This window comes from Ostrea edulis, chromosome 4 (genome assembly GCF_947568905.1).
Source record: "Ostrea edulis chromosome 4, xbOstEdul1.1, whole genome shotgun sequence".
NCBI classification, from domain to species: Eukaryota; Metazoa; Mollusca; class Bivalvia; order Ostreida; family Ostreidae; genus Ostrea; species Ostrea edulis.
This window is the reverse complement of record NC_079167.1, coordinates 79,941,720-79,962,934: the sequence shown is the minus strand read 5'-3', so window position 1 is coordinate 79,962,934 and position 21,215 is coordinate 79,941,720. Positions and strand designations below refer to the sequence as shown.

Sequence of the window (21,215 nt, the reverse complement as noted above, 5' to 3'; positions counted from 1 at the left end):
CATGGCCGCATTGCTTACGAGTTAATTTTTTTGATGGAAAGTGTTAATCTAACTTTACATTTTAATTTTAGTTTACAAAATTGAGTCGTGAGTAATGCGGCCCATGTGAATTTATAGACTGAAGTTGGCAAATTTATGCGATTTTCCCGGAAAACGTGAAACTGCGGTAGGTTTGGGCATTTACTTGAGTGCTTTAAACATCCGGTGTGAGGAAACGATTGCGCAATACAACTTGGCTCATGTTATGGATAAAAAATATAATCTTAGATTTATTCTAAAGTGTTCTTTAATTTTTCCAAATTTGGTAGGCCAAAAATGGCATATTGTGGGTCATGTTCTTTAAAAGTATTATATAAATACCACCCCTAGTTTTTTTAAACATATATTTTTGAAGAGATAATTGAAGAAACATTGTTTGAGGGACTTAACATCTGTAATCAAATTCATCTATAATAAGTAAATTTAATCAAACTAAATCTAAAAGTTGCATTGACGTTACGAATGAGCCCCTCATGTTCAATAAAACATGTTTAAATGGAGATTGTGATCAGAGTGTTAAAACTTAGTTTATAGTTAAAGAAAAAAGATATGAATTACATATCCCAATCTGAATTAAAAACAGACTGCTATATTCGACTCGTCTACGGTACACCTCCATACAAGGAAGTGCATCATAGAGAAGCGGAATTTTTTTTATCCTTAACCAACCTGCCATTATTTTGACTTAAATGTTTTAGGAAACACAGCAATTTATATTTTTAGCCTAAATTCCAAATCATCATAAATGTTTGTGCAGTGTACTTTTGGGGGAATTTGAGTGATTCACCTGACCCTTTGAAGAAGGCTATACTGAGCTCTTCAAAGGAATCCTAGATTTGTCAAGGTATCACATCTTCCTATAATTGAATGTAATGATTATGTTTTAAAGATTTTACTGTATCTGTTAAGCCGTTCTTGGCACACTGATTTTGACTGCGGATAACTCCGTTTACCTGATCAGGATATGGGGCTCACGGCGGGTGTGACCGGTCAACAGGGGATGCTTACTCCTCCTAGGCACATGATCACACCTCGGGTGTGTCCAGGGGTCCGTGTTTGCCCAGCTATCTATTTTGTATTGCATTTATTCTGTCACCTGCAAAGCAAAATCATTTTATCTGTCCTTAAAGTTTTGGCCAAGCTATATACACTGCATGCAGATAATTATGTTTCTTAAAAATTGTTATTGTATTTTAACATCTTTTATATGGTTGTATATGTACATGTAACAGAAGTTTTGAAAAATGTGTTCAGTGTTTTATTATGTAAAATCTAGTTAGGAGTACAACTATACATTTACAAATCATGTACATGCATACAAAGGCACAAACACAATTTCTACCACAAAACGTTAATCAGATACAAGTAAAAAAAAAAATAAGATTATGAAAATAAAGCTAATAATTGTACATGTAGCAGATCTTAGAAATATTTTCATGAAGCACGGATCCTAAGATAATAAGAGATATATTATTGCTTATGCTCTCACTTTGCCTGTATTTCTGTCTTTGTTGAGTATATTACACTTGCAAATGGCACACACTGTTTCATGGAATTTCATATCACATTTTTTGTTGCATACTGAATAACTGCATGAGATTTTTTTCTTTTAGAAGCCATATGAAAGGTGAAGATAACGAACAGTGATCAATCTTATATATGTTTTAGTTGCTGCCCAACAAATAGTACAGTGTCATAGTGTAAAATGTAAGTATTCAGTATGTTAGTATATATCGTAGGTATTTTTGAAGCATAATGTTACAGTTAGATTATTATGTCCCCCCTCTTCCAAGGGGAGGCATATTGTTTTTTACTTTCTGTCTGTCTGTCACAAATTCTTGCGAACGCTTCTCCTCCTATATGGTTTATCGGACAGACTTAAAACTTTGTACAATGCTTCACTGGAATCTGTAAATGTGCATATTGTTGGGATGGGAGGATTCCATTTTTTCCTAAGAATTATAGTGTATCTAAGAGGGGTGGAAGATGTTTAAATAGTTTGTGAATGCTTCTCCTCCGATATGGATTATCGGATAGACTAGAAACTTTTTACAATACTTCAATGCCATTTGCAGATAGGCAAATTGTAGGGACATGGGGATCCAATTGTTTTCTTAAAAGTTATAATGTGTCTTAGGGGTGAAGGGTAAAAAATATATATATAAAGTTATAAGACTTTTCTTTCTGGTAAAATAGGCATAGTGTATATACAGCGTAGATAGAAATAAATCACATAGCATAGAAAAATTCCAAATCCATTTTAGCTCACATGAGCTGAAATCTCGAAATAGCAATTCTGATCACTTTGTGCTGTCATCAGTCCATCTGTGCAACATTTTCGACTTCTTCTTCAGAACCATAGTGTTAATTTCATCCGAACTTGTCACCCTTTAAAAGGAAGATAATCACAAAAATAGGGTGAGGTGATTTAAAAATCTTTGTCTCAAGAACTACTGCGCCAGAAAAGCTTATATTTACATGGCAGCTTCCTGGCATAGTGTAGATTCACATTCATGAAACTCATGACCCCTTGGGATGGGATGGGGCCACAATAGGGGATCAAAGTTTTACATACAAATATATAGGGAAAATCTTTAAAAATCTTCTCAGGAACCAGAGCCAGAAAAGCTGAGATTTACATGAAAGTGTCCTGACATAATGCAGATCCAAGTTTGTTAAAATCATTGCCCCAAGGGATAAGATGGGGCCACAATATGGGATCAAAATTTTACATACTAATTTAAAAAAGAAAAGAAAAAAGAATTGTATGTTTTAATGTATTATACCTGAGACATGATATGCTGTGTGTGCGTATGTGTATTTCATTATTATTAATATTTTAATACGCCCTGAAATATTCTTATCTAGCATATTTATATAAGGTATCTTGTGTTTTCATGTTTTATATGTACAATCAGGATAGGTACAACTTTTAATGTTTTATTCATTTTCTATGTATCATGTGTATAACATTCTGTTGTAAGGTATATATGCATTGTAAAGCACTTTTGAGCGTACATATTGTATGAAAAGGGTGCTATACCATACCCGCTGGTCAGGTTGGATGTAGAGACACTTGTAAAAATCCTGACTAAAAGAATTGAATAAATGTGTTGAATAAAAAACACCAGAATTTATTTTCTATACATAATAATAATAAAACCATATTTATATAGCACCCTTTTCATACAATATGTACGCTCAAAAGTGCTTTACAATGTATATTATTGGTATGGTATTGTAAAGCACTTTTGAGCGTACATATTGTATGAAAAGGGTGCTATATAAATATGGTTTTATTATTATTATATATAGAAAATAAATTCTGGTGTTTTTTATTCAACACATTTATTCAATTCTTTTAGTCAGGATTTTTACAAGTGTCTCTACATCCAACCTGACCAGCGGGTATGGTGACTCAATGCTATTTACTCAAACGCTTTCACACTTATGATAGACTATCCTACATGGACACGAATTGTGCTCCTTTGTTAGCTGACCTTTTTTTATATTCATATGAAGCAGAATTTATTCAAAAACTTCTACGTGAGAAGACAAAATCTTTCGCTGTGACCTTCAATTCGACATTTAGATATATCGATGACGTTTTGTCTATCAACAATGATAGCTTTCATTCATATGTCGATTTGATATATCCCTGTGAGCTCGAAATAAAGGACACCACAGAGTCGTCCACTTCTGCTTCATACTTAGATATTTTATTGAAAGTAGACATTAACGACAAACTGACGACTCAACTATATGACAAACGGGATGATTTCAGCTTCTCCATCGTCAACTTCCCACATTTATGTAGCAATATTCCATTATCACCTGCATATGGTGTTTTTATATCTCAACTGATTCAATATGCAAGAGCTTGTTCTGCGTATAGTCAATTTTAAATCGAGGTAAGTTACTGACAAACAAGTTGATGGTACAGGGATTTCAACAGTCTTGATTGAAGTCAGCATTTCGCAAATTCTATGGTCGTTATAACGATCTAGTTCGTCAATACAACCTCGAATTGGGTCAAATGCTGTCTGACGTGTTTCATACCGATTGTTAAACCGTTCTTGGCACACTGATTTGACTGCGGATAACTCCGTTTACCTGATCAGGATATGGGGCTCACGGCGGATTTGACCGGTCAACAGGGGATGTTTACTCCTCCTAGGCACCTGATCCCACCTCTGGTGTGTCTAGGGGTCCGTCTTTACCCAACTATCTATTTTGTATTGCTTGTAGGAGTTACGAGATTGATCACTGTTCGTTATCTTCACCTTGAATAGAAGTAAAGATAAAGGAGAGGTAAAATTATTCTGGCTGCTGAACAAAAACATAAAAATAAGGGAAAAAAAATTAGAAAGTAAAAAATTGCCAACAATGGCTATGTTGTTCTGTTCACCTTGTGCACAATCTAAAAGTCATAAGATTTTGGTCACAAAATCAGTACAAATAGATATTCGTGTGCAAATTACATTCTGATGTAGCATTTATGGCCATAATCTTCTTATTCATGCACATTGTGATAAATAATCAGTTTTTAAACAATTTTCATTTTTCATCAACTATGCAGATCTTTCTAAGAGCTAAGTGTCTTTCAATATGATATGCATTGATCCAGATATTCTTAAATTTTACTAGAAGCAGTGAACTTTCTTGATATCGAGAGGAATATATATAATGTTTCAAAATAAAATTTATTATAATAATATAGTATATATGGTGTATATGTGTGAAACATTTAGATATATTTTTTTCTGATTGAAATTTGTCCGTTATTGGTCGTAGTTGTTGTCGTTGGAATTGTCGTAAACTTTTCACATTTTCATCTTCTCCACAACCAATAGACCAATTTCAATTAAGCTTCGCACTAAGCATCCTTGGGTGAAGGGGATTCAAGACTATACAAATGAAGGGTCATGTCCCCTTCAAAGGGGGAGATAAACACAAATATGCAAAAAAAGGTTAAGGTCATTTAAAAATCTTCTCAAAAACGACTGGCTTAGAAGAGTTGAAATTTATATGAAAGCTTCCGGACATAGTGCAGATTCAAATTTGTAAAAACCATGGTTACGGGGGTAGGTTGTGGCCACAATGGTGATCAAAGCTTTATATGAAAATATGCAAGAACAATATCTAAAAATTGGCCAAGGAAATTCAGATGAGCAATGTGTCCCATGGGCCTCTTGTCTTTAATGCTATTTATACTAAATTGAAACTAAATAGATATTTAGAAGGAGTGATCAAGGTAGGTAGTTACCACAATTGAAATTAATTTCATGATTGCAGGGGTAGGGACTTTGATTCCAAGGTGATTGTTGTCTTTATCATTTGAAAGATTTCTGTAAGTCTGCTGGTACAGTATAAAAAGTCCGTGCATAATTAGGAAAAGCAAAAAAGGATGCACCAAATTGTGGATTTTACAAGCCCATGGTTTTGACTTTAGGATGGGTCCAAATTAGTACATCATGTTGTGTTAATTTACAGATATCATATCACGCAAATCATTTTATGTTGGTACTATAAAGAACCCTCAATGCTACGGCCCTGAGCACTAAGCATAGATATAAATATGTGGTTCCTCACCCACAGCTGGTAAAGTGAATATGAGTGAAAAATCCTCGATGGAGGTAAAAACAAGCAATCAGTATCCATATTTCATATTGCAAAATAAAATTTAGATAGCTTAAATTGATTGTTGTGAATTTTGTTTCTTTCAGATATTAATTTTGAGGAAATAGCTGATGTGCAGTGCACAATCCGAAATAAATTCATCAGTTTATACCAGGATCTACCTTCAAATCCTGTATATAATCTGACCAGGGGTACTCTAAAGTGCAAGTCACAGACAAAAAGTTATTTTTAAGAACTTGTTATAACTTTAAAATGTATGTATGTATACTGATATTGAATTGAATTTAAAAAAATCCAGCATCTGATTTTACATATATAGACATACTGTAGAGATTTCCCACTCTAAAGTTATACATTTAAATTTATACAGATACAGTGGTGTAACATTGTCCTACTTTTTGATCAATGTAAAACTTATACGGTACCAATTTTGATGCACCAGATGCGCATTTCGACAAATAATGTCTCTTCAGTGATGCTCAACCGAAATGTTTGAAATCCGAAATAACTATGAAGTTATAGAGCTAAATATAGACAAATACATATAGATGAGAAAACTATGTTTATTTCAATACATGTTGAGAATTCTCAACCATTTCATTCCCATTTATGAGCAATATAACTTGTACATGGTACTTCTTAACCAACTTTAATACTGTATAACTATAACTACCTGCTTGTATGCATTGCAGGGAACAGCCGCAATAATGATTCACATTTGCTGACGAATTACTTTAGTATGAAGAGTAAAATGGTACGTTAAGTTTTAAATTTATGAAAATGTATATTAGGCTTTTCACATATATTTCTTAAGATATATAGAAAATATGTATATATTTATTAAATTTGTGTAAATCCTGCTAACCTAGCTTCATTCTAAGTGAGGTTTATGGCACGCCATATTTACATCTATTCCTATAAGGATTTCGTATATAATTTATGAAATACTTCTATTTTTGATAAGATATCTAATAAATCTGATACGATATCTCGTATAATTTACAGTTTATAAAATATCTAAGATATATTATAAATTATGTAAGATTTCTCATAAGATTTATAAGATATATTGTATATTAAACTTATACGGTACCAATTTTGTTGCACCAGATGCGCATTTCGACAAATAATGTCTCTTCAGTGATGCTCAACCGAAATGTTTGAAATCCGAAATAACAATGAAGTTTTATATCAAACATGATATCTTATAATGTTTATGAGATATCATATAAAAATAGAAGATATCTTAAATTTATTTTAATATGATATCTTATAAAACAAAAGATATCTTAAATGTTTTATAAGATTTCTGATAAACTTTATAAGTTATCTTGCATATCTTATAAGATGTATGATAAACAATTTTTTGTAAAAAATATCTCATAACTTTATAATACATGCAACATATCTGAAATGTTTTATGAGATACCTTATTAAAGTAAATTCATGTGATACATTATAAAGTTTACAAGATATCGTATAAAAACTCGTTTTCTACATATCCTATAAAATGTATAAGATATCTTTTTAAGTTTGAGATATCTTATAATACATTAAATATGTTTTATAAGATTTCTTATAAAATATATGACATATATTGTTAAGAAAAAAATATAAAATATATCCGATCTTTTATCAAACATCCAATTATGAAGGATACAATTAAGATATTTCATAAACTTTAGAGGGTATCTTATACGATTTATAAGAAATCTTTTAAGTTTTATAAGATATCTTATAAAATCTATGTGATATATTTAAAGAGGAATAAATCTAAAAACGGCATACCATAGAAGCGTAGTAATAATGTCTAACAATAATCTCAATTTCATTTTTTTCTGTGACATTGACTATTTATTATAATGTGTTGTATTATACTCTGCAGTTTATATGAGTCGCAATTATATTGTAAGTGGAGGAATCACACATATTTTCTTCACCAATTTTATTTTCAATCCAAACTATTCAGTTTTTGTAACCAATGCTAAAGATGATTTAATTTGATGAAAATCCTTGACAAGAAAAAAAATTCTTTTGTCCTGTGACTTGCCTACTCTCCTGTGTTTGAAAAACATTCTTCATCTTTTACTTCGGGGGTGGGGGGACTTAATTACTACTTACTACCAAACATCAATTTTGTTCCTTACCTTCGATTTCCTAATTCGGGGAGGAAGGGGGGGGGGGGGTGTGATATTTATACAAATTCTCCATCGATACGTGTTTGCAGTTCTGTTTACCCTAACTAGCATTATAAATGAAAGTGGAAGAGAACGTCATCCCAATTTCTCTATTTGCTTATGTTATAAACAATTGAATACTACCCCCCCCCCCCCTCCGAGACAAGAGCAGAAAAGACCCTCATGACACGACAGTAAGAGTTTAAATGAATTTAACTTCTTGAACTTTTCACTATTTCACATTCATCGTCGGTAATGACAGTACTTAATTGGATTTTCTACATAATTGCAAGGTATCAGGACAATTCATATCATATATGTTTACAATTATTATTTTTGGTCTAAATCCAAGAGGTGTATTAGCAAAATTTAATAAATTTCTGATAGATAGTATATACATCACAGACCAAAAAGACGTGTTCACATAGACACACTTTTTTATGCAAGACGAAATATTTTAGTGAAAATCCAGTGTTTGGGTTCAAATTCATCATCACATTTATGTACATGTAAAATATATAATTTCAGCGGAAGCAAGTTAGCGTTTGGTAGGGAGAGTATTATCTTGGTCTACGGCTGAAGTACTATAATTATCTATAATCTGCGTCTGTTGTTAATTCTAATTGTTTGATTTCCCCCAAGCTGTTATCAATTTACTTCAAACGTTAAGGTACTCATCATCAGGGTACTTTTCACTTTGAAATCGCCGCGTAAAAAGAATCAGTAACGCAAAGTCGTTATAAAATTTCCAACATGGGAATTTTATGATTTTTCAACGGGAATTAGTTGAGAAACGCATTAAAAGATAATTACATGTATCAGAATATTCATGCAAAATTCTTCGTCATGAAATGGTTCATTACAATGTATGATCCTGCCTTAGCGTCCATTGTCATTGTAAATTCTCCAGAAGGAAATGTTGGAAAACGTTAACTCATCACGGCCATTAAATGCCTCTACAATTACAAATATGACAACTGTTGATCACCTTATTTTCTTCAGTTTAGAATAACACTTCCTTGTTGTTTTAAGAATTCTAACATGCAGACACTTGTCTTTTTGATATTATTGAGACTGACTTTGTCCTCTGGATACCGTAAGTAAACAATTTTCATATTATCTATGTCTGTCATATTAGTAACTCTCTCGTTTGTGAAATCGACTACTGAAGATAAGTCACTAGTACACTGTGTTAACAATCATATCGAAACAAGGAGTGCTTCTGCGAATGGTATCTCCAAATCAGGGTTTTTTCCGCCTATATATTATCGAAGTGGATTTAAGTTTAGCATAATCCACATTTTTACTGTTTTAAGTGATTCAATACCCCCCCCCCCACTCCCCGTAAATGACAATAGTACGATGTTAGAGGATAAAGGTCGCTGTTTTAATAATCAATTTGGTGACAAATGTCAGACAGTCACGTTCACACAAACGTGCCAAACACTAAAACAACACACTGCCTCCTAGAGATATCCAAAGCGAATAGTTAAGTGACTCACGTACCCCTATGGCGAGCCGTGAAGGATGCTGCCTCTGCGGGAATTCCTTAGCGAGGTTTCTCATTCCTCTACCGAATAAGGCAAGCTCGAATCCATCCATCCGTTATAGCGATCGGGGCATGAGATAACAGACCCCTCACCAGAGAGAGAGATAGAGAGAAAGAGAGAGAATAAATATATATGTAGCACTAAAATGACCAACAACACAGTGTGGAATTGTCCAATTTTCGGGACGAACAAATAAAATACACTGTATTTACATAGATATGAAAGGCAAATTAATGTAATTATAACGAAGACAAACTATCATTAGAACTAAACTACTAAACATGGCGTTTTCATATTAAAATCGTAAGGTTGTTCATGTAAGTATCATATGAATGCTTCTTCAATATTAAGTCAACCAAAACTGTCGAAGGTATGGTCAATAAAAGCGTATATTGGGGTACTTAATGAAAATATTCTATGAATTTGATCAAATCTGTATTTCATAATGTGTTGGGGTTAACCCAAGTGTATGCGAGTGATTTGTCATACTATTCTAGTTCCATGAATTCAATTGTTAACATCATGAAACAAATGTAAATATATAAAACTAATACGGTGCCAATTTTGATGCACAAGAAGTAAATGTAAATATATAAGTTCTGCATGTATATGGTATGATTCTACTTTGAACAATAAACAATGCATATAATCTCGTGAACTCGAGAAGTCGTAAGGCTTGGCAGAGGCAGCATTGATGTCATGATTTGAACCTTATAAAACTTCGGAAACCTGACATGAGTTTTACTAAACTTCTTATGTTGCGGAAAAAAATTCTAACTGAAAAGTTTCGCAAGTTTTAACTTAAGATACGATGCTTCTGTTTTACCAACGTGTTCTCAAGTTTCCATCATAAACATAACTTACGAATGATTCATAACTTACGATATGTCGCTGTGTCATATTCCCTTTCAATAGTTCATAGTACTTGTATATTCAATATGGACTTTCAGCAGCTGATGAAATCCTCATTGGAGAATTAAAAATGTTAAGGCAAATGAAAGGTGAAGATAACGAACAGTGATCAATCTCATAACTCCTATAAGCAATACAAAATAAATAGTTGGGCAAACACGGACCCCTGGACACACCAGACGTGGGATCAGGTGCCTAGGAGGAGTAAGCATCCCCTGTAATAAAGTTCAAAATAGATAATTGCTAGAATCTACGAATATTTTTATACAAAAATGTATTCATTTTTTATGATTTCATTCGAAATCTCAATCGTTTTCATATGTTCTTTAAATACATTTCAAACTATTGTAAATGACTATATACACTGTACAATACACTGGAATTATCATCTTAGTCTAAATACTTCCTCTAACAAAATATATACATATGTACGAACAGAAAAATCTGCAAATTTTCCGTCTCACCATTTTTTTTTAGTCATATTGAATAACTCAATATTCATATTTAATTTTTCGGTGCATTTACCAACACATGCCCTGTACATGTTGTACTATGTGTACACCAAAAAGTGAACAGCTTTGCTCTTGATTATGGGATGGTGTACACTTTGTGGTCCATGTAGAGAAATCAAATGCGCTTAGGTTTTTAAAATTGGAAATACACATGCTTTGGAAATAGGTTCAGCTTCTCCATCGTCAACATTCCATATTTATGTAGCAATATTCCATTATGACCTGCATATGGTGTTTATATCTCTAAACTGATTCGATGCGCAAGGGCTTGTTCTGCGTATAGTCAGGTTTTAAATCTATGAAGAAGCTGAAATCATCCCGTTTGTCATACAGTTAAGTTGTCAGTTTGTCGTTAATGTTTACTTTCAATAAAATATCTAAGTATGAAGCATAATCGGACGACTCTGTGGTGTATTTTATTTCGACCTCACAGGGATATATTGAATATGAATGAAAGTTAGTATTGTTAATAGACAAAACGTCGTCCATATATCCAAATGTCAAATTGAAGGCCACAGCACGAAATTTCTTGGGGGGGGGGGGTCCCTCAGACACAATGTTAGCATTCAATGTAACATCTATAACTAAGAAAAAGTAATGTCACTCGATGTCCCACACGGTTCATAACTGACGAAAATACAGGCACATACCCGGTATGATCTAATTTACAGGAATCCGTTTTAAGTAAGTCCAATGAGTTTCCGTAACCTAGTCAAATGCAAATCTACATTATCGTACCAATGTTACTCCTGAAGGTAACAACAGCTACATGTGTTAAGTTTATTACTTACCCCAAGGCGGTGTCCACTAGATGCGAGTCATGTTTTAATATAAAGAAAGAATATCCTAGCTACATATGTACACGAACTACCCTTGTACAGAAAATTAAAAATTATTGTAAACTTTCTTTGAGTAATATCTTTGCTGCTAGAAATAACAAAACATGCAACCAATAGACTATCCAACTTATCCTTAAAGATGCTGATGTGTTGATTATCAGTGTAAATCACCAAACCCTGAAACCCACTACCTGATGTACGGCTGTATGAAGCATGTAAAAATTCAAAATATAGTAAAGAAATACAGCTGCTGTTTTTTTTTTACTAAGATAATGAAGAATTAATAAAGTACCAAAACATCTTTGAAATAGATTGTATTAATAATCTTTTCAATGTATTGCAAGGATATAAAACATTGATTTGCTGCATGATTGAATGATGATTTTGTTTTAGATTATACCACATTCTGTAATGAAGAATATAGAATAGCAAAACATTATCAATTTTCCGTTTTTAATCGATCAGAGACAGATTCAGCATCAAACTTCTACACCTTAGGCAATGATGGTATATGACTTAAGGGAAACGCCGAAAACAGTAACAGTGACAATAAAGAAACAAAAATGTGATTAAGTGCCAGAAATGAAATTTGTTGTATGACTGAAAAAATATAAATGTATATAAATCAGTGACAGTGTCGGACGGTGAATAAATGCTAAAGTTAAACGATGCTTTAAATGAAAATAAATGAAAGTTTCATATATAAACAGCGCACTATATGCTGAAATGAATTGTGTAAAATGAATGAATATGCATTGCATTATCAGTGCTTTTTGAAATGTATCGTGCATGCATGAAAATTATCAGTGCTTCATGAGTACATATAGTGTTATTGATTATATATTTAATGATGCATGATGCATAGACATATTTTTCTGCTTTATTTGCATTTAGATTGTCCAGGTAAAATCTACCTGCGTTACTGTTAGAGGACCCTTTAAAGACCGAATTTTAAGTTAACACCCCCAAATTTTACTTGTATGGTGATAAATGGTATGCAGCCTGATCAATCAAACTTTTAACAATATATCTCAGGTGGAGTGACATCTGCAGAGACTGTGGTCTGGAGGAACCCCAGAGAAGTGTTTTGATAACAATAACAGCCAATAATTACTGGCATTTTTTAGATCTCGAAGAAGCCCAGTATACCTGAGATTTGATAGCATTGACCTGTCCACAACTGCCATTTTCTCATAATTCAAAATTTTAAAAACGATCTCTGAACAATGCAATTTCAATATGTATAATTGTATTTGCCCCCTCTATATACATGTATTATAAATTACACAATCAGAAATCAAACAATAATTCCCACATTAATTTCCAGATTTTACAACTTATTGGAATAATCTATATCATCATTTTATGATACCTCTATATCTATAATAATTATTTGCTGAGTCAATGACTGACAGTAAGAGAGAGAAAGAGGGGTGGGTGATGACTGTGTGTCAGCTACCATTAGGAATACAACCATTTTACAATATGTCTTGTGTATATCAAAACTATATACATCACCCTGCTCTCTTGGCCATGTAAATTCCAGGTAAATAACAATGACCATAGATGAGCCCCGCCCACAACCAGTGATCCTTGAAGAAACGGTACGGTATTTTGGGGGGTCTTTAATCCACCTTCATAATGAGATGTTGATTTTTACGAGTAGACGTTCGGCGAATAAGCCAAACATTCTTTACTTTATCTACCAATACAACTCTAGTCCGTTACGACTTTACAAGCAGGTATACTAGCCTGGAATTATATACATTAGCATGTGTATAATAATTCTATATTGGACATTCTTTCACGGCCAGACAGGTCAAGGAATCTCAGTGGTAGAGAGTTCGTTTCGTAACCGGGATGGTCGTTTCTTCGAGACCTGATCACGTTATGACCGCTTCAAACCCTAGAAGTGATTGCTTCTTCGCTAAATGAATGAAGAAACAAATTGGAATATCGGACCTATATCATTTGGAACTTTATGAAAAACTATAGAATTTGGAATTCTACTGAAAAAAGAAGTTACGAAAATTAAGAGTCAATTGGGCAACTTTTGTATACAAATTAATGAGGAATAAAGATCATTTATTTCTGATACAAAAATATCTGCCTGATTGGAACATCATTATCAGAATGATGTAAGCAAACATTTAAATTTTGATGTTTGAAAACGGATGGAAACACAAAAAAGTCACAGCACGGGGTATTTCCTCAGTTTGTTAGATTTTGAGTCAGTATAATAAATGACTTATGCAATGAAATCATTAAAATCACACCATAATACGCCAATCTCGAAGTAAGCACTCTGAAGTTGAAATAAAAAATATGCTAGAGTTCCTCATTGACAATATCTTCGTGGTCTTTAGTGATCAGGACTTCCAACAGTCTGTTGGAATTCTCATGGGCACGAATTTTGCTCCTTTGTTAGCTGACCTGTTTCTATATTCATATAAAGCAGAATTTATTCAAAAACTTCTACGCGAGAAGAAATAATCTCTCGCTGTGGCCTTCAATTCGACATTTAGATATATCGATGACGTTTTGTCTATTAACAATAATAGCTTTCATTCATATGTCGATTTGATATATCCCTGTGAGCTCGAAATAAAGGACACCACAGAGTCGTCCACTTCTGCTTCATACTTAGATATTTTATTGAAAGTAGACATTAACGGGAAACTGACAACTCAACTGTATGGCAAACGGGATGATTTCAGCTTCTCCATTGTCAATTTCTAATATTTATGAAGCAATATTCCATTATCACCTGCATATGGTGTTTATATATCTCAACTGATTCGATATGCAAGAGCTTGTTCTGGGTATAGTCAGTTTTTAAATCGAGGTAAGCTACTGACAAACAAGTTGATGGTACAGGGGTTTCAACAGTCTCGATTGAAGTCAGCATTTCGCAAATTCTATGGTCGTTATAACGATCTAGTTCGTCAGTACAACCTCGTATTGTGTCAAATGCTGTCTGACGTGTTTGCCCAACTATCTATTTTGTATTGCTTATAAGAGTTATGAGATTGATCACTGTTCGTTATCTTCAACTTGCACGTAACAAAATGGGAAACTCCGCCCACTTTTCTTGACAATGTGCTCACCTCATTATTATTACAGTTCTTTATTTTTGAATGGAAAAATCACTTTGATAGTGTTGGTGAGTGGTAGTAGGGGCGTTAGATTGAACCGATGAATTGAACTAATGAAAAGGTGAAAATAACTAATGTACTGTTTATACTGAAGGATTAACATCCCCTCCACGATTTGAGGTTAAGACAGAACTACTCAAGTTATTTTACTTGTCAATACGTATCAGACAAATGTGAAGTATAAACATTTTCTCCACCCCTCACTTACTTTATTTAGACAGGATAGCACAATTAGTTTACATTGTGGTCCTGAAATCATATATACAGACAGCAGCATTGATGGTACCGGGGTTTCAACAGTCTCGTTTAAAGTCAGCATTTCGCAAATTCTATGGTCGTTATAACGATCTAGTTTCCAAATATAACCTATTATTGGGTCAAATGCTGTCTGAAGTCTTTCATACCGATTGTTAGACCGTTCTTGGCGCACTGATTTTGACTACGAATAACTCCGTTTACCTGATCATGATAGAGGGCTCACGGCGGGGGTGACCGGTCGATAGGAGATACTTACTCTTCCTAGACACCTGATCCCACCTCTGGTGTGTCCAGAGGTCCATGTTTCCCCATCTATCTATTTTGTATTGCTTATGGGAGTTATGAGATTGATCACTGTTCTTTATCTTCACCTTACGTTATACAGGTACAATATAAATTATTCTACCAGGTTTTTGCAACGATCAAAGGAATGCCGTGGTCATTGTTCTACGATATGCCTTCATACGTATTAACTGATTACGAGAGAATGCATAAGCAATTCGCTTGCACTTCGTAATTTGCTAGTGCAACAATAAAGTCGATGACAAATAATTCGATTTCATAATCGTAAAAATCAATCAATATATGTTGTAAAACAAAAGAGTGAAGAACATCTGTTATTCGGTATAAGCTAATCGTCTGCATTGCGAGAGCGATACACATGTAAACATGGCGATGAACTGTATTTAAAACAATTGATATAATCCGTTAACATCAAACTTCATACTTGAATTCTTTTTTAAAATTAGAATATCATTATATCTCACCTTTTCGTCAGCACAAAACAATGTAGGCCGTTTCGGAAACTGCCATGGCGTCACAGTGACCTAATTCGTAGCTATATAGGAAAACGATCGGCTGTATATTTCTGAGCCGTCGTAGAATAAAAATAAAGGCTCTTGTTTTCATATATGCTGCGGGGTACCCTTCATGTTTGCCCAACTTTCTATATTTTATATTGCTTATCTTCAAATCAATTTAAAAGTGTCTAATGTTGGGTAAGATTTTGAAAATTCTGGCATATCATTCCACAACTGTCAACCGTAAATTGTAAAACATATTCTAAAATATTTTGTCTTTGCCCTCTGGATATAGAATGAATTACTTGGACTTAATCTGGTAGAGCTACTGATAATTTCGTTAACTATACTGAAATAAAAAAGATCGAAATAATTGGGAGTTAAATTATGTAAAACTTTGAAGACAAGAATGACAGTTCTATATAAAACTTGTCGGACAGAGACAACAACCTAAGTTGCTGCATCATGCAAGGTGAAGACAACGAACAGTGATCAATCTCATAACTCCTACAGCAATACAAAATAGATAGTTGGGCAAACACGGACCTCTAGACACACCAGAGGTGGGATCAGGTGCCTAGGAGGAGTAATCATCCCCTGTTGACCGGTCACACCCGCCGTGAGCCCCATATCCTGATCAGGTAAACGGAGTTATCCGCAGTCAAATCAGTGTGCCAAGAACGGTTTAACAATCGGTATGAAACACGTCAGACAGCATTTGACCCAATGCGAGGTTGTATCGACGAACTAGATCGTTATAACGACCATAGAATTTGCGAAATGCTGACTTCAATCGAGACTGTTGAAATCCATGTACCATCAACTTGTTTGTCAGTAGCTTACCTCGATTTAAAAACTGACTATACCCAGAACAAGTTCTTGCATATCGAATCAGTTGAGATATATAAACACCATATGCAGGTGATAATGGAATATTGCTACATAAATGTGGGAAGTTGACGATGGAGAAACTGAAATCATCCCGTTTGCCATACAGTTGAGTTGTCAGTTTGCCGGTAATGTCTACTTTCAATAAAATATCTAAGTATGAAGCAGAAGTGGACGACTCTGTGGTGTCCTTTATTTCGAGCTCACAGGGATATATCAAATCGACATATGAATGAAAGCTATTATTGTTAATAGACAAAACGTCATCGATATATCTAAAAGTCGAATTGAAGGTCACAGCGAGAGATTTTTTCTTCTCACGTAGACGGTTTTGAATAAATTCTGCTTCATATGAATATAAAAACAGGTCAGCTAACAAAGGAGCACAATTCGTGCCCATGGGAATTCCAACAGACTGTTGGAAGACCTGATCACCAAAGACCACGAAGATATTGTCAATGAGGAACTCTAGCATATTTTTTATTTCAACTTCAGAGTACTTGTGCGTGGAATCAGAGTGGTGTTTAACAAAGTAAGTTTTTGAATGACTGATCACTAGATATGAATGTTTCCGTTTTCCGTTTTTGTTGAAGAAGCAACTGTCTATGATGTCAAAAAGTCTAATCTTTAATTTATCGTGAGGAATGGTCGTGTATGGTGTTGAAAAGTCATAGGTTTTAATGCTATTGATTTGGGGAAAATTCTGTGATTTCAAGTTTACTAAAAGTTCTTTAAAATTTTTTAGAATCCACATTTGATTAACACCACTTCTGGCATATGTAGTCGCACAGTAAGTTTGAAGTTTCTCCTTCACAGCTGTTAACATTTTCGTGAGGAGCAAATATAGGGGCTTGGTAGAGCACTTAATGGATCCAGCAATGTATCTTTGTTTGTAAGGGTTTTTATGTAGTTTAGGAATCCAGTATAGGTACGGTAACTCATTTTCATTCGACCCATTGACTGGAATATTAAATGTGTCTAAAACTGAAGCATAGTTTTGAAGAATTTCGTCTTTTGAAAGGGCAGTTGGAGTATAAGTATGATTACCAAAAGTGGAATTAATGCCAAGTTCGTTTAAAATACAGTTGTAATAATGAGCCTTACAAACAAAGACAATGTTGTTACTAGCTTTGTCAGCTGGAACCAAAACATATTCCTCATGTAACCTATCTAATTCTTTTATCACTTCTGGTTTACTAACCAGAAGTTTTAGGTGTATAAAAAAAATATACCTTGAATAACTTTAGCAGCTCGCTTTTGAAGTGGATATACTTTGTCAAGACCGTACTTTTTTCATATATTGCCCACATTGCATGAAATATTACACGACGTCATTAGGTGCTACATTGTATATGTATGTCAACAGACATGTATGTAATTTTCAATATGACAAACTACGTGATTACAATGATGCAACAAGTATCGAGTAAACTCGGGAGGGATATCATGTATTTTGGAGTCACTTTCAAAACTTACAATTTCCCTTGAGCACTATCTTTAGCGAAACAAAGTTGAAATTTAATAAGATTACAATGTAAAAGTTATACGGTACCAATTCTGATGCACCAGATGCGCATTTCGACAAATAATGTCTCTTCAGTGATGCTCAACCGAAATGTTTGAAATCCGAAATAACTATGAAGTTTTAGAGCTAAATATAGTCAAAAACAGCGTGACAAAAAAGTGGAGCCAAATTCGTCCAAGGATAAGAGCTATGCACGAGGGAGATAATCCTTAATTTTGAAATGAATTTCTAAATTTTATAACAGGAATTAAATATACATCCGTATTTTCAAGCTAGTAACGAAGTACTTAGCTACTGGGCTGTAGAGACCCTCGGGGACTAACAGTCCACCAGCAGATATAATAACATATAAGACCCTGTCTATGCGCTCTCTGCCAAACGTTCTGTAATTGTATAGAAACAACTCTGCATGAACATATCTAAACACGTTTGTTTTTCAATCTTTTTATAAATGTTTAGAAATTTCTTTTTCAATCAATTATTTTATTCTCTAAAGGGTAAATGTTAGAAAACTTTAAGCTTCATCATGGTCATTAAATGTATCCACAATTAGAAATATGACAGCAGTTGATCACCTTACTTTGTTAGATTCAATAATAAAACTTCCCCCTTGTTGTTTTAGGAATTTGAAAATGCAGACACCGGTCCTTTTAATATCAATGATAATGACTTTGTCTTATGGATATCGTAAGTAAACAATATATTATTTATCTATCGTACTACTAACTTTTTCGTTCCTATCACGGTCTAGTAAAGCGATGTTACCACTTAATACACCGTACTAACAATCAAACCGAAACAAGGTACATATCCTAGGAATATATCCCGATAGTGCACATTTCAAAGCACCACTTACTCCCAATTAGTTACCATCTCACAATATAGGGAAACTATATCAAGTTTAACTAGTATTCGCTTGTTATCATACCAGTATATCAAGGTGCAGTATATATTTTGTAAATCTGTAACTTAATTATTGTTTTACTTACCTTGGAGAATAGAAATGCAATTCACTTCGTTTTATAATCAAACTTGACACCGAAATGTTGGGACAACCCTGCAATGTAATATATAGATATCAATTTTGATTAATTATGATTGATGACACAATTAGTAGATATTATTACTTGTTCTGTGTAGAATTATGTTTCTATGTGAACGTAATTTTGGAAATAAGTTATAATTTCCACAATCAGGTAACAATAGAATGTGTTTCTTTCAATTAAAGAAATCATCTCTCAGAAAAAGGAGACTGCGCAGGCTACGGAAATACCAGAATGCCAAGGGTCTGGAACATGTTATAAATCCAGTAATGCAGTAGATGGGGACATTAACACGTTTACAAGGACAGCACCTATTGGAACTTATAATCAAGTTAAATCGACATGGTGGTATGTTGACCTTGAGAACATACTCAGCATCTACAACATCAGAATACAGTTCAAAGACTATGGAGAACAATATGGTATTGGTTTTTATAGTTTAATGATTTTTGACTTGATATGTAAATGTTTTCATTTTCCTTCGTGTCCAGTTCGCTGAAATAATCTCTTCCTTCTTAACTATCACTAATACAATTTTAACGAGTTCTCTGATGGTCACCAATTAGAAATTCCTCGAATGTTTCTTAATTTCCTGGCGGCATGCTAAATCCAATCCTCGATTATATGCAGACATATCCTTCCAATTTTTCTTTTATTTCAAACATTTAGATCGTACGCCAGTAGTCCATTCTACAGAATTACAGAAATTACTCTACATGCAGCAGATTCGAAACGTTATTTCTGTAGCATTAAAGAAATAAAAAGGTTTCGTTAGATTTTACAAAGTAATGTAAATTTATTGGATGTGTATTTTGTATATTATTACTTTGTATATTATTTTGTATATTACTTACTCCTCCTAGGCACCTGATCCCACCTCTGGTGTGTCCAGGGGTCCGTATTTGCCCAACTATCTATTTTGTATTGTTTATAGGAGTTAAGAGATTGATTACTGTTCGTTATCTTCACCTTGCATTAGTGAAAGTATTGATTAGAATACAATTCCTTATATGTTTTACATTGAGGACGTAAAAAACTGACAATTACAACCTTTAAGAAATTCTGCAATTACGTGTAAATGGAAGTTAATAGTCAGATTGTTAGTGAAATGATATTGTTTGAAAAATTCAACGTGTTTGTGATAAAAGTGAATACTAGTATAACATCCATACGCAGACCCCTAAACACAGAGTTGGGATCAGATGCCTAAAAGTGAGCATCCCCTTTTGACCGTTTACACCCTTCATCTTGATCAGGTAAACTGATGATCAGTAATCTCGACTGAGATTGGTCTGGCTGAATATTTGGACACCTTCACCGAATATCTCCTTCATAATTCATGTCTTGTTTACATTCAACATCTGCCTGTTCTAGCAATTAATTTGCACCTAGATGACATTGCCTCTTGCTTCAAATATTAAACCAACTCTGTATCACTATTACTACATTACTTATATTTTATTGTCTAGTGTGTAAATCAAAATGTCAGGAAGCCTTCATGTGAATATAAACTTTTCTGGTTTAGTGGTTCTTAAGAAGAAGATTGTCCCCATATTTTTGTATTTAAAACTTTGATCCACTATTGTGGCCTCATCTTACTCCCGGGGGCCATGCTTTTTATAAACTTGGATTTGCACTATGTCAGGAAATGTTCATGTAAATTTATACTTTCCTGACCCAATGGTTCTTAGTATTAAAAATTTCCCCTATATATTTGCATGTAAAACTTTTATCCTCTATTGTGGCCCCATCCTACCCCGGGGCATTGTTTTAACAAACTTGAATTTGCACTAAGTCAGGAAGCTTTCATATGAATTTCAGCTCTTCTGGTCCAGTGGTTTTTGAGAAGATTTTCAAATGACCGGACCCTATTTTTG

At 33.8% G+C, this 21,215-nt stretch overlaps 1 protein-coding gene across 1 annotated transcript; it reads left to right on the top strand.

Annotated features, from left to right (window-relative positions):
* The first annotated feature begins 8,762 nt into the window (after positions 1-8,762).
* LOC130054347 (uncharacterized) lies at positions 8,763-20,780 on the top strand. The gene is made up of 3 exons (XM_056163893.1): positions 8,763-8,952; positions 19,524-19,760; positions 20,008-20,780. Exons 1-3 carry the CDS (start codon positions 8,898-8,900, stop codon positions 20,097-20,099), a joined length of 384 nt encoding a protein of 127 aa, XP_056019868.1. The 5' UTR covers positions 8,763-8,897; the 3' UTR covers positions 20,100-20,780.
* The last annotated feature ends 435 nt before the right edge of the window (positions 20,781-21,215 follow it).